The sequence below is a fragment of the Choloepus didactylus genome, chromosome 8, assembly GCF_015220235.1.
Source record: "Choloepus didactylus isolate mChoDid1 chromosome 8, mChoDid1.pri, whole genome shotgun sequence".
Taxonomy (NCBI): Eukaryota; Metazoa; Chordata; class Mammalia; order Pilosa; family Megalonychidae; genus Choloepus; species Choloepus didactylus.
The window spans coordinates 88,714,121-88,727,609 of NC_051314.1; the positions used below are offsets into that span (position 1 = coordinate 88,714,121).

General features: G+C 52.9%; 1 protein-coding gene across 2 annotated transcripts in view; it reads left to right on the plus strand.

Annotated features, from left to right (window-relative positions):
* Window positions 1-993: 993 nt before the first annotated feature.
* Window positions 994-13,489, plus strand: part of COL2A1 (collagen type II alpha 1 chain) — a 30,365-nt gene continuing 17,869 nt past the window's right edge. The window contains exons 1-16 of one of the 2 annotated variants that reach the window (XM_037845354.1): window positions 994-1,078; window positions 5,162-5,368; window positions 6,840-6,856; window positions 7,083-7,115; window positions 7,220-7,252; window positions 7,359-7,412; window positions 7,563-7,664; window positions 8,653-8,730; window positions 9,358-9,402; window positions 9,508-9,561; window positions 9,966-10,019; window positions 10,810-10,863; window positions 11,246-11,299; window positions 11,395-11,448; window positions 11,703-11,747; window positions 12,282-12,335. In XM_037845354.1, coding sequence (XP_037701282.1) covers window positions 994-1,078; window positions 5,162-5,368; window positions 6,840-6,856; window positions 7,083-7,115; window positions 7,220-7,252; window positions 7,359-7,412; window positions 7,563-7,664; window positions 8,653-8,730; window positions 9,358-9,402; window positions 9,508-9,561; window positions 9,966-10,019; window positions 10,810-10,863; window positions 11,246-11,299; window positions 11,395-11,448; window positions 11,703-11,747; window positions 12,282-12,335 — 1,023 coding nt within the window. The remainder of the gene's footprint in view (window positions 1,079-5,161; window positions 5,369-6,839; window positions 6,857-7,082; window positions 7,116-7,219; window positions 7,253-7,358; window positions 7,413-7,562; window positions 7,665-8,652; window positions 8,731-9,357; window positions 9,403-9,507; window positions 9,562-9,965; window positions 10,020-10,809; window positions 10,864-11,245; window positions 11,300-11,394; window positions 11,449-11,702; window positions 11,748-12,281; window positions 12,336-13,489) is intronic. The other variant, XM_037845355.1, reaches the window with a different exon arrangement.

Genomic DNA, 13,489 nt, shown 5'->3' on the forward strand with positions numbered 1-13,489 from the left:
CGTTTAGACTCGGCTCCCTCCGCTCCTCTGCAGATCCTCCAGCCCCCTTCATAGGGACTGCCCCCGCCCCTCACACCTTCACACAGGTCTCCTTCTGTGTACTAACACACCGGCCCTTTTCCTGGCCGTGGGCTCGGGCCAACGTCTGCCCAGGCTCCAGAGGAGCCTCTTTCATCGCATAGCTGGAGGGGGGAGGGTTTGGGAAGGGGGTGCCGTCCTGAACCTCCAGGTGGAAGCCCCGGGGCGAGGTACACCGGGAAGGGCTAGGAGATAGGCCGGGGCAACCCCCCAAACCTGGCCGGGCTCGCCCGTCTTCAAGGCTTTCGGCCCCAGATACCTGCACCGCGTGGGGCTCGCGGGCCGGCGGTGCAGGCCCCCTCCCACGGCTGCTCTCTTCTGCCGCTTTCCCTCCTCCCTCCCTTCTCTTCTCCGTCCTCGGTCTAGGGCTCCTAGCCTGCTCCTCTGCAAACACCCCCCGCCCCTCCAACTCGGGCAGAACTCCGAGGGGAGGGGCCGGAGGCGAGGCCCCCCTTCCCGTCTGGGGTCGAAGGGGGCAGCGTCGCAGTCCCGGGTGGGGATGGGCACCGGGGACCGTCTCTGCGCCCAGCCGGATCAGGCCACTCGGCACACTAGGGGTTGGGGGCGGGAAGCTGGGATCGCGGAGAGGGGGGCTCGGGCCGGGCAGGTGCGGGCTCTGGCAGAGCCCGGACGGGCCTCGGGGGCGGGGTCTCAGGTTACAGCCCGGCGGGGGGCGGGGGGCGGCCCGCGGTTTGGGCGAGTTCGCCAGCCTAGAGAGCTGCGGGGCGCATATAACCGGCGCCGCAGAGGAGACAAGACGCAGAGCGCCGCTGGGCTGCCGGGTCTTCCGCCTCCTCCTCCTGATCCGAGGGCCTCCTGCATGAGGACGCGGTAGAGACTCAGACCCGCGCCTTGCTCCTGCCGCCTCGCCGCGCTCCGCCAGGGCCGGGGTCCACCAGGCCCCTGCGGTGAGCCATGATCCGCCTCGGGGCTCCCCAGACGCTGGTGCTGCTGACGCTGCTTGTCGCCGCTGTCCTTCGATGTCAGGGCCAGGATGTCCGTAAGTCGCCCACCGCCCCTGCCTGCCTCCCTTCCGAACGCCCCTCCGCGCCCTTCTCCCCAGCCCGCTCCCGCTCCCGAGTCTGCAGACTGCAGGTCCGAGTAAGAGCAGCAACCCAGGCCATACCCTGCTGAGACTTCCGCGCAAGATGCGCCGGAGCTCTTCCAGCGGATGCAAATCAGGGACTCGGTCCCAGCGTCCTCGGTGCTGATGGTTGCTGGAGGCATTCGCAGGTCCTTACGTTGTGCAGGAATATTGAATATGCAAACTGTTCGTTGGGAAAAGTTTGCGCACAGATTTAAGCTCGCTTTTTTCCTCCAGTTTTGATCATTAGGCGCACACGCTTGCTTGCCTAGCTGAGGCACTCCGAGTTCAGCAAAACGGGTCACGGCTCGTCGATCTTAGCAGAACTGGGGGAGAGAAAGAGTGAGCAAGGAAGCGAGCAAGCGCTAGGGGTTAACTTTGTAGTCGTGTCCAAGGGCTGGTAGCTGGAGTGTTGAAAGGCGAGTTAGACAAAGGGGATGCACTGAAACTGGTGGGACGACTTGCGAGGCCACAAAGACTTCAGAGAAGCACTCAGAGACCTCAGCTTCTCTTGGGTCCCCTCTCCCATCCACTGATTCTGGAGCAAGGTGCAGCCCTCGTTTGCCTCTCTCGGCTTTCTCCTTGCCTCTGTTTTTTAAAGGGGTCTCGGAACCTCCGTAGAAGGGCGAAAATATTCCAATCAGACTCGGCTGTTGAAACACCCCCCAAAATAGGGTCCCCTCCCTGCTGCCTCCCTCCCCTCTCCAGCCCTCCCCCCAGCCCCCACCCCCAGGTACTATGGGTAGCCTTTCTAAGTTTCTGGAACTCACGGACCCAGGCTGCTGTGTGTGTGTGTGTGCGCGCGCGCGCGAACGTAGCAGGAGAGGGGGCTGGTCGATTGCTATAAATATCTCTACGAGTGCAGTTGGGGGATGGCAGTTTTACAATCTGGTCCAAACGCAGTGCGGGCCACATCTTTCCGCCACCTCCTTTAGTAAGGTCTCACTGTCTGGTTTTACATTCAGGACAAACGAAGCCTGGAAAGCGTATTAGGTAGAAAGGTTTTATTTTCCACGTGTTTGGGCACATTTCCGATGGCTGGGATTCCTGTCTTTGTATGCTACAGATTGTAAATCAATCGCAGGGGAAACTTGGGGAGGAGGCGAGAATCAAAGCCCCTTTGACGACGAGGCTCTGTGCGCTCCCACCTGCCACCGACCAGGCTGTCTGCAGAGATGGTTTGGAAGGTGGCAGGCCCCGGCGGACTTTCTGTTCCTTAACTCGGCTGACCTGGGCGGCGGCAGGGCTGGAGCCATCCGGAGCGCGGGGCAGGAGACTCCCGCCGCGCGTCCCTGTGGTGCGCTAAGCCGGCGGCGTGCGCGCGGCCACTTGGGGAATACGGTGTGTCAATATGTGGCCTCGGCTCGGGCTCATATTTTTTTTTGTCCTAAATGTACACGCACACATCCACAAAGTTGTCTTCTTGACTGACTTCTGCCTTAGCGCTCAACGGAGTTAGTTGAGTGACCCTGAAATAATCCCCAAATTCTCCACCTGCTATTAGAGGCGCTCGTTTAAATAGCAGAGATCTCTCACCGCCGCATCTTTCCCGGGATGGAGTGAATTCCATAGTTTTCTGGGCCCGAACTTTCCAGTCGCTCCTCCTCCCAGGCGGAGTGTAGTTCTGCACCCGAGCCGCTGACTTTGCGCCTGGGCGCATCCCACCCCTGTAACTGCCCTCCGTCTTCTACCCCTTCTCTGCCTTCAAATCTCTGGGTCCGCAACCCAAAGATCTGACGTGGGGAAAGGCGCAGCCTGCGTGGACGTCGGGAATGTCAGAAACCTAGAGCTGGGGCACGCCCCTCCTCATCTTTCCGCGAGTTTGAGGAACTTACTGGCGGCGGCGTCTTTGACCCACATCTGCATTCACAGCCCTAGCCTCTTAAAGTGCCCCTCGGCTCCGAGAAGCGACCTCAATCCTCCTTTGTGAGGCTTGTTTGCGTTGGGAGATTGGCAGCGATGGCTTCCAGATGGGGCTGAAACGCTGCCCGTATTTATTTAAACTGGTTCCTCGCAGAACCTGTGAATCGGTCTCTGTGTGCGCTCGAGAAAAGCCCCATTCATGAGAGGCGAGGTCCAGTGGCTCCCCCTCCCCGACTCCCTGACCCCCTCTCCCACAATGCCCCCCTGTGCCCGCTCGCCGCCACCTCCCGGGCTCCAGCCCTGCGCAAAGCGGCGACGAAGCAAAACAGTTCCCCGAAAGAGGCAGCTTTTTAATTGGCCTACCACAAAGAATCACTTATACCGCGCGGCTGTAATGAGGGGAACCCGATCCGGCTCGCCGGGATGCTATCGGCGGCCGTTTTCGAACAGCAATTATGATGGTGCTGGGCTCCTGCGTCCACACCAAGGGGATCCGGTTACGGTTACGGTGCTGGCTCCTTTCTGAGGCGGTTATTTAATCCCACTCTTCACCCTCCCAGTGTCTGTAGGCGATCAGCGTGCAGAGCCACAGCCACAAAGCGTCACCCAGCGGCTCTCACACCCGGCGCTGCGCGGCCCCGCCCCCGCGCCGCGCCTCCGGAGGCCGCCCTTCTTAGGGAAATCCGAGCAGAGCTCTGGGTACTCTGCCTCTCCCAGAATTTCCCACTCCCTCCTCCCTGCGCCTTCCTGGGTGAGGGTGCGCTCTTCCTTACTCGGACGGGAGACCGTTAACTGACGCTCTTCTCCCTCTCCCAGTCGGTCGGCTTTCTACAGCAGCAGCTATTTTAGCAGTGAGTGTGTCCCAGCAACTTCTGCAAATCCCCGGGTACCCCCCCCACCACCACACACACACACTGCTCTCTCACCCCGCTGTTATCTTGCCTAAAGATTAGCTGGATTTCTTCTAGTGAAAAAAAAAAAAAGTTTATCTTTAGACTTTCAGAGTCTCCTTGAAGAGCAATGGGCCGGCCCCTTTCTTTCTCCGCCCACCTGGTTTCTGTCTCTTTCCTATTATTCAGCCCCTGCTGAAAGCAAAGCTGCTGTTGCTTTGGGGATTTTGATGAGAAAAACAGCCCCGGCCCTCCCTAGCACGTGGTACAGGCTCGTCAGCCCCTTGGCGCTCTAAGGGGCGCTCTTGTCACCACAGGTTTCAGCAGCAGCGTGAATTCCAGACGGCAGGGCGCTGGTGGAGAGGGCCCAGTGTGTGCTGCTCTTCGTCCGCATTCTTGGAGAAGGCCAGGCCTGGACTGGCCAACGTAACTGAGGCCAGGCATTCAAATCTCCCTGACCCCCCCCCCCCCAGTGCTGTCTTCAGAGAGGGCTACAGCTGGAGGTTCCCCAAGGCATTCATTAGCCTGCCCCCTCCCCAATTTGGCCCTAATCCTAATGTAGTTTGAAGAATGGAATTAGATCCAAATTATAATGGCTCCTCCTTTCTCTTTTCATGCCCACACCCCGGAGTTATATGTCCACTTCTGGAACCTAGCTCTTTATAGATTCTAATTTTTGTGGGTAGAATCTTCTACATTCTGTTTTGATCTTACCTGTCTTTTGTATTTAGCAAATCCCATAAATCCCAGAGGAAGGTGAGATAAAAGGAAAAGGTCTCACTGCTCTGTGTGTGGGGGGTGGGGTGGGGGGGTGGAGTGGGTCTCACCATTTCCCATCTCCACTATTTTTACAGTCCCAGAGTTCCAGTTTAGAGACTTATCTCCTCCCACTCATCCTCCACCTTGTCTCGCTCCCCACGTGTCCCCTGTGCTAGATGGGTGAAGAGAATGTGGTTCAGTAGTAGCCCTGCACCCCACCCCAGCATCATTGCCGGGTCAGGATTTTCACTATGAATAGAGAGCACAGTGCAGAGCATAGGACAAACACTTGCTGAATTCATGGAAGAAGGAATGATCTCTTAAAGCAATAGAGTTTATGTCCTCTATGTTCAGGTGGCCAGATCCCATCCTTCGACATTCGAATTATGTCAAGTTGACTTCAACAACTTTCTCTTTTTCTCTTCTGGCTCCCTGCCCCCTCCCCTTTCCCTTCACTCTCTGCTTCCCCACCCCGCCCTCGGTACAGAGGAGGCTGGCAGCTGTGAGCAGGATGGGCAGAGGTATAATGATAAGGATGTGTGGAAGCCTGAGCCCTGCCGGATCTGTGTCTGTGACACTGGGACTGTCCTCTGCGACAACATAATCTGTGAAGACATGAAAGACTGCCTCAGCCCCGAGATCCCCTTCGGAGAGTGCTGCCCCATCTGCCCAACTGATCTCACCACTGCCAGTGGTCGTAATTTATTTATTTCCTGTTCCACATAAATAAATTACTTGCAGGCGTAGCAAACGCCCTCCCATGGATGCTGGTCATCTCTGCAAAGCAGAGGGTCTGGTTATCCATGGGACCCCAGAAGCTGGGGCAGAAAGGAAAGGCCACTTCTCGCTTGTTTGCACAGCCACACGGTGCCTCGGGTTGGAACCAAGTGGGTCTGAGACCCTATAGGAGTCCTTCCTTACCTAACACCACCAAAAAATGGGATTAGGAGACTCATGTGATCCCACAAAAATCTTCTCTGGAATCATCTCTGTGAATTACTAGAGCCACGATGGGGGGCAGTTGCTCTGGTCAAACCACAAATTAATTCTTCCTCTGTCACCCGCATCCTGTCTTCTCCATAGAAGACCTCCAAATACGGGGTCTTCAGTATGGAGAAACCTCTGCCAACCATGGGGAGAAAGAGGAGACAGATTCCCTCTTTGAGGTATGGAACTTTGGTGGTAGTTTATTCTTGGTTTTTAAACTCTGTTGGAGTTGACCACCATTTAAGAAGCAAGTTAATAGGAGAAGGAAGGGCTGGCTTTGGGAGTTCTATTGGTGAAGGTTGAGCTGGGGCTAGGATAGAGCCCCGTGTGGCTGCACTCTTGTGGGTAGTCACTAAATTCCAGTTGGAACCAGTGCTGGTGGATGATGTGGGTGCAGGGGACCCCTCCCCAACACCCCCAAATAGGTCCAATCTCCCTACTGGGTGGGTGGGGGCATAGGTCTAAGTGTCACCGTTCCCTTCCTGTTCACCACAGAGAAGACAGTTGAAAGGGAAGCGAGAAGTTGCCTTTCCTTAACACTTCACCAGCATGGACTCCTTGGGGAAGCTGTTTTCCTGACAGATTCCCAGGTCATTTTTGAGTGGGCCCATGTGAGTGAAGAGCTGATTGCCTTTACTATTTTGCTGCTACAAAGGGGGAGGGGGTTCTTGATTTGAGGTGGTGCTGGCTGCAATGCTCTTTGTAACTCCTATGCTCTGCTGTCTTTTTGTATTTGCTTCAAGGGGACCCAGCTGTAACGTAAGACCTTTCTTCTTCGGGGAGGCGTTGGGGTGTGGGAGGGGCTTCCTATCCTGTGGAGGGGGAAAGAGAGACAGACTATTCTGTCTGTTTTGGGTGCTTTCTTCCCCGACACTGATTAGATCTTGGGCTCTTTAGTTTCTCCTTGTACCTCCCTTGCTCCATTCGTTTGCATACTGACTGCTTTTTGAATAACAAAGTCTGGGTCACTTCCATTCCTTGTGGGACCTCAGCAACCTCAGGACCTCTGTGACCGTAATACCCCAACAGAGGGATTCAGAGAAGTTACAAGAAACTGCCTCCTTCCTTGGTTGTGTCCTTTTCTTTGTTTGATCTCCTAAAGTGTGCTCGAGTGACAATAGCTTTTCCTTATCCATCTCTTGATTCTAACATTCTCCTCCTTTTTACCCCCCTTACAGGGCAACCAGGACCAAAGGTGAGGGTTTCATTTGTTTGTGTGTTTGTTTGTTTTTGCCTTTATATTTCCTTCTTTAGAGGCAATGCTATGCTAATCTTGCCTGTGATTCTTTAGGAGAATTCTTTAGACATCAGGAGTGGTTTATTTCAGAGGCCACCTCAGCGCTGGGGCAGCTGGTTAGGTTAATGTACCTGGGATTTAGTGGGCTCACTCAGCTTAATCCCGTGATTCTTCTGTATTTCAGGGACAGAAAGGAGAACCTGGAGACATCAAGGATGTAAGTTCAAATAGTTGTCACACTCTGCTGCATCTACTGCTCTAAATGGGTTCTCTTACTGTGCTCCCCTCTAACTTGCCATTCTGTGGGACTCTCTATCACAGGTTGTAGGACCCAAAGGACCTCCCGGGCCTCAGGTAAGAAAGGAAGAAATGCCTTTCTCATCCCTTTCATACCATATCTGAGTTACTGATTTGCAGGCCCCTGGCCTTGCTGTCATCTCACCATTTTCTTCACCCTCAGGGACCTGCAGGTGAACAAGGACCCAGAGGTGATCGTGGTGACAAAGGTGAAAAAGTGAGTAGAGAAGCAGCACTACTTGACCCTTGTGGACTCCCAGGTCCTCTAAGCCCTTACCCCCCAGCCACCTCCCCAGGGCACCTTGTGGACAGATGGTTCTTGAATAAACACTATGTCACATTGGTGCCTTTTTCTCTTTCTGCCAAGGGTGCTCCTGGACCTCGTGGCAGAGATGGAGAGCCTGGGACCCCAGGAAACCCTGGCCCCCCTGGTCCTCCCGGCCCCCCTGGTCCCCCTGGCCTTGGTGGAGTGAGTATCCTTACTTCCCCCTCCTTCAAGCCATCCCTCCAGAAAGGTGGCTTCTAAATTGCTACTTGCACTTACCTGGCTGGCTCCCAAGGCTGCTGGCTGTGTGTCCGTAACCTCTCTGCGGGCTTCTCCCCCAGCCCTATAATTTAGTGGAATCACGTATTAGGCAGGAGGCTGTGGTGTTAAGGGCTGACTTCTCACTCGTTGGGTTTCTGCAAAGGCCTTCAGTCACCTGGCTCCCTGGCGTCTGTACCATGTGGTTGATTCTTGGGGAAGGGGGATGGTTAGGGGGAGAGGATGACTGGGCACTTGTGTTTCCCTGGAAGAAGAGTGACCACTGTCCTTGGAAGGCATTTATTCTTGGTCCTTGCCAAGTACATTCCAAGCAACTATTCATTCTCATGAAAGAGCCCCACTGAGGAAAGGTGTGTGGCTAAAGCCGGTTTGGGAATCAAACCAATCAAAAAATTATATTATTGCCCAGTTTTTGCAGGTTTGCCATTTCGATGTTTGCTATGTTTTAAATTCTGAAACTTCAATGGACTCTCAGATGCCTACTCTGGCCTTTGCCAAGATGTTTCAATACTGTTGATTTTAGCCCTTAAAAAAAACTCGAAAAAGGATATTTTAGTTAACTTTCTCAATATATATATGTTAAATAATGCATTTACTATTTTAGAATTTTTATAATATAATAATAATAATTCTGATAGCAATATAATAATTTTATAACATGAAATGCAAGTAACTGATACTCCTCCAAATAACCCTTCATCTTTCAGGGAAATGATTATGCTACCATCAGCTGATGACACATTTCCAAAACTATTTTTCAGGAATCATTGTTTATTCTGACCAATGCTAGGTTAGCTTCCAACAATTAGAATTTCTCTAAATAGAGTTCTTCCTCTTCAGATGGATCTTCCTTAACCAAGCAGGAAAGATCCAGGGGTTCTCAAGCTCCTAACATGGGTGGGTGTGTTTGCAGAACTTTGCTGCCCAGATGGCTGGAGGATTTGATGAGAAGGCTGGTGGTGCCCAGATGGGAGTAATGCAAGGACCAATGGTAAGAAAAGAAACCAGTTTTTTCTAACCAAAGTGGCAGGGAATGGCCCTTCGCAGAGCCAGAGAGTCTGAAAAACCTTTACTTTACAGATAATTTCTTAGAACAGCTCTTCTGCGATGGTTCTGTAATGTCCCATTTAGTTAGCCTAAAGCACTTGGTTTTTAGTGGCGATGGATGCCAGCTTTAATGATGCACTGGAGTGACTAAGAAGGAGGATGGAGAGATGTGTATAGGCTCATCTGTTAGAAAGCCGGCGCTGTTGCTCTTGGAAGGAGAACTGAAGGATGCAGACAGCAGCTACTGTTCTCCAGCATTCTGGACTTCCAGCAGGAAATCTCAGCCCTGCAGCTCTGACTTGGCACATACTAAATGAAACTCAGACTTTAGTAAACATGGCTGCTTTCCAGGAGAGATCAAGGCCAGCTTCTCTGTCTAAATAGAGCCCCTATAAATAAAAATAGATTGTTGCATGGGGATTGGGAAACGAGAGGGAGCAGTGACTAGGGGCTTCTGCCCACAGGGTAACTCCTTGTCCTTGTCTGGGCCCCTGGCTGGGAGGAGGCGGCATACTGGATGCCACTGGTGAAGCCTGTCCAGTAAAGCTCTTCATTTTCTGTTCCAATGCAGGGCCCCATGGGACCTCGAGGACCTCCAGGCCCCGCCGGTGCTCCTGTAAGTACTAGGTCTTTTTCTCTCGGTGGCGCTACAGGTGTTTTTCAAACCCTCTGATGTCTTAGCACAGTTTGTCTTAGCACCTGTCCTCACTTTACTTTGTAGGGGCCTCAAGGATTTCAAGGCAATCCTGGTGAACCTGGTGAACCCGGAGTCTCTGTGAGTATCCCTCCCGGGCCCTGGGAAGCCCCTTAGGATACACCACCCCGACCCCAGCTGCTGTCACCACCCAGGCTCTGCCTCACTCTTTCCACAGTGGAGTGACCCAGAGGAAATTCTCCACATCACTTCTTAGCTATGAAAGAACTCTAACACAGAGAATCAAATGTGGCAAAGACCACCGGGAACTCGGTCCCAACAGTCCCCTTTTTGGGTCTCCCCTGCTGCCTCCCATCTGGCCTGCTCTGCACCTTTGCTCTCTCTCAGCACTAAGTGGGTTTTTACCTTTCTGTCTTTCTTCCCTATAGGAGAATTAGCTCCCAAAGGCTACAATCCCCAAATTTTGTCCATTGATTAGGTGTCTTCCCCTCCAGCCATCTCAAGCTCTCTTACTTTGTTTATAGGGTCCCATGGGCCCCCGTGGTCCTCCTGGCCCCCCTGGAAAACCTGGCGATGATGTGAGTATAACTGAGTAGTCAAATGAGTAGCTGCCTCCTTGGAAAGGGCCTGGGGAGGGCGTGTGCCAGGGGAGTGAGGTGGAGGTGTCTTTGGCTTGGCAGAGGGTGGCAGTATCCTACGGAATGAGATTGGTCAGTTGAAAACTCTGACTCTGTCGATTGGCTACATTCCCACTTGTGACTTATCTTGCAAGTTCCCTGGGTATTGCTTTAGACCCAATGGGAAGGGAAATAATTAAAGCATCATTAGCCCCAGGAAGGGAAATTGAGAAATGAGAGAAGGGAGAGGAAAAACACAAGGGGGAAAGATGTGGAGAAAGAAAAACAAAGAAAGAAACCTTTAACAACCCAACATTATCTTAATTGCAAATGAGTTAGAAAAAAGCTCAGCCTGAGTCAGATGTCTACAAAGGATGCAAAGGAAGTGAAGAGGCAAGAGCTGGCACTCTCGACTCTTTCATGAATCACATTAGATGGGAAAGTCTCTTGAGGTTTGGGGGTGCTAGCCCAGCCAGCAGAGCCTGAGAGAGGAGAGAGCAGAAGCCAGCCAGGGGAAGTCGGAGGCTGGTGAGGACAGAGGAGTCTGCCCATTGTCCATGTGGGTGTCCAGAAAAGCAAAGGATGACCCCCAAGGGCGTTCAGGGGAGTCTGGAGTCTGAGAGAGGTGAGGGAGATGAGTAAGCGAGAGGCCGAAAGGCCTAGAGGAGGGGAGGAGAGAGGCTGTTCTGGAGAAGGCCTGCTCTGCTAACACATCTTCTGAGGAAGCTGAGGTGTTTCTCTCTCCCTGCAGGGTGAAGCTGGGAAACCTGGAAAATCTGGTGAGAGAGGTCTTCCTGGCCCTCAGGTGAGGCCCCCATTCTTCCCATCCTCAAAGTTCTTTCCCAGAGTTTCACTTCCTTGGAATTGAGGCAGGAGTTTCGAATCCAGATCATCGTGATCAGTTAGCTCTGAGTACCAGCAGTCCCCAAATATACCACACCTTCATGTTTATGATCCCTAACACAGGCCCACGAAGGAGGCCGGGCAGCTGTTAGTTATACTCCTTTCGCATAACGTGGGGGGAGGCTCAGTTCACAGGTTTAGTAACAGAGCTGCCCACTGGCCGGGGCTCACGGCTGCGGCCTGGTGGCTGAGGGAGCCGGCTCCCAGGGTGTCCAGCAGCCCAGGGCAGCCTTTACCCTGTTCTTCTGCTTTTGTGCTCTCAACATCTCCTCTTCGGATTGCAGGGTGCTCGCGGCTTCCCAGGAACCCCCGGCCTTCCTGGTGTCAAAGGTCACAGAGTAAGTGGGTGGGGAAGGAAGGGATCACCTGGAGGAAAGGAAAGGGTCTAGGGGCCCAGAAGTGTGCTGAGTGTTTTCTCTTGCTCCCCCCCTAGGGCTACCCAGGCCTAGATGGTGCCAAGGGAGAAGCTGGTGCTCCAGGTGTTAAGGTAAGTCCCAGGAAGCACACAGGAACGTGGGGAACAAGGAGGAACCTCTTTTCCCAGTCCAGGGGATGCTGTTGAGCTTAGTGGAGTTAGGACACAAGAACAGCTCTGCAGTCTCAGGGACTTGTCTCTTTTGGAACTGAAGTTTGGGCATGTTGGTGCTCGCTGTGATGACCAGAGCTTTCAGCTTCACCTTGGGAGTTTTCTGGGGGCTGGGAACGGCTCACAGACACTGAGCCTGTGTGTCTTTTTTCCAGGGTGAGAGTGGCGCCCCTGGTGAGAACGGCTCTCCAGGCCCCATGGTGAGTACAACATCACCTCCTGGCAGGGACATCCACTAGCAAATGGCTGCACTGTAAACACCAGTACTCCCTTTATGGAAATCAATATTCAATTTTTATGGATTTCATCAGATTGTGAGCAAAAAGTTAAATGTATTAAATAGATGATTTGTACAAGGAGTTGTCAAGTTTTCCTTGAAAGTCAGTCAGCCCTGATAACACACTTGAAGTGTGCTTCAATTTACAAAAGTTCTATTTATGCCCAACATTTTGGAGAACTCATTTACTGCCAGGAGCAAGATGCAGCTTTAACAAAGCTCCTGGTAGGCGACACTGGGGGCGTGGGTGTGCACTGCTGGAGCAGAGAAGCCTTTGGTGTGATATGAGGAGTCCGGGAGTAGTTAGGAAAGAGGCACCACCGGGAATATCCCACCTTTGTTTCCCGGGCACGTGCATTCTCCCTCCTGTGTCCAGGAAGGGCCTCCCACATAAAAGTCATTGCACAGAGCGTCTTTACACCAGTTCACACTTGTGCTGTGCTCGTGTGTGTTCTAGGGTCCCCGCGGCCTGCCTGGTGAGAGAGGACGGACGGGCCCTGCCGGTGCTGCGGTGAGTCATTGGCCTGCCCAAGGCTGCCAGTCCCCAGCACTTTATAGAATTTACAAGGCGCTTTCATACATGGATATTTCTCTTGACCTTTGAAACAACCTTGTGAGGTGCAAAGTATTGTCAACCCCATAAGAATTCACTCGGAGTGTGCCAGTCCCAAATTCCCAGGCTGGGTCTGCACAAAGGGGAGGGGAGGGCTGCGGGTGGGAGGGTTGGTGAGAGCAGGACTCGCTCTTAATGGGTCAGGATTATTCAGACAATCCCTTCAACTCCTCCCACCCACTCCCCAGTCAATCCAGGTTGAATTTATGGACAGACCTAAATTGCCTATAGCACTGTGCTACTCTTTTTCCTTCTGGTTGCTCAGATGATGTCCTAGAAAAATAAAACAGAGTCTAGCATCAGTTTACAGGGACTGCACATTTAACACTGCTGCCACTGATGATGACTGGTGATGATAATTATAGCACCATGAAATGGGCGCTTCCTATGTGTAATACCATGCACTTTGTCTCGTTTAATCTTCCCCAAATCCTGTGACGTAGGTTCTATTATTCTCCCCATTTTAGGTAAAAAAAAAAGCTGAGGCACAGAAGCGTTCAATAGCTTAAGACAAGTGATGCTTTGTGGCCTCCAACTCTGGTGGCCTCTAGTTAATGTGGGAAATGAAGAGTGAGGGGATTGATGGTGGATGTGCAGGATGCCAGATGGAGGCACTTAGCTCTGATCTCTTAGGCAATAGAGAGTTCTCGAGGAGCTTGGTCAGGCGAGCGATGCAATGAAAGCCGCGCTGAAGAAAGGTTATGCTTTCTGATGCTTTCTTGCCACCCCCACTACCCAAGTTCCGAGGACCCTCCTCACAGGGCTGGCCGGCCAAAATGAATCAGCTTCACTCAGTTGTGCTGCTTTCCAGATAATGTTATCTGTTTAGCAAGAACTTTGCTGGAAAGCGGATCGTGGAAAGAACAAGCAGCCACCACCCTCCTTTGTCAGCCGCAGCTCCTCAAGTGCCTTGCCCTGGGGCCACTTCGTGTGAGGGAATTAGAGGGCATTGGGCCTGCCAAGACACACTGCTGCTTCCACAGATTAGTGGGACTCTGGCTTGGCTTGTGGCTCTTGGCAGGGCTTTCTAGCAAGGCTCTGAGCAGCAGCAG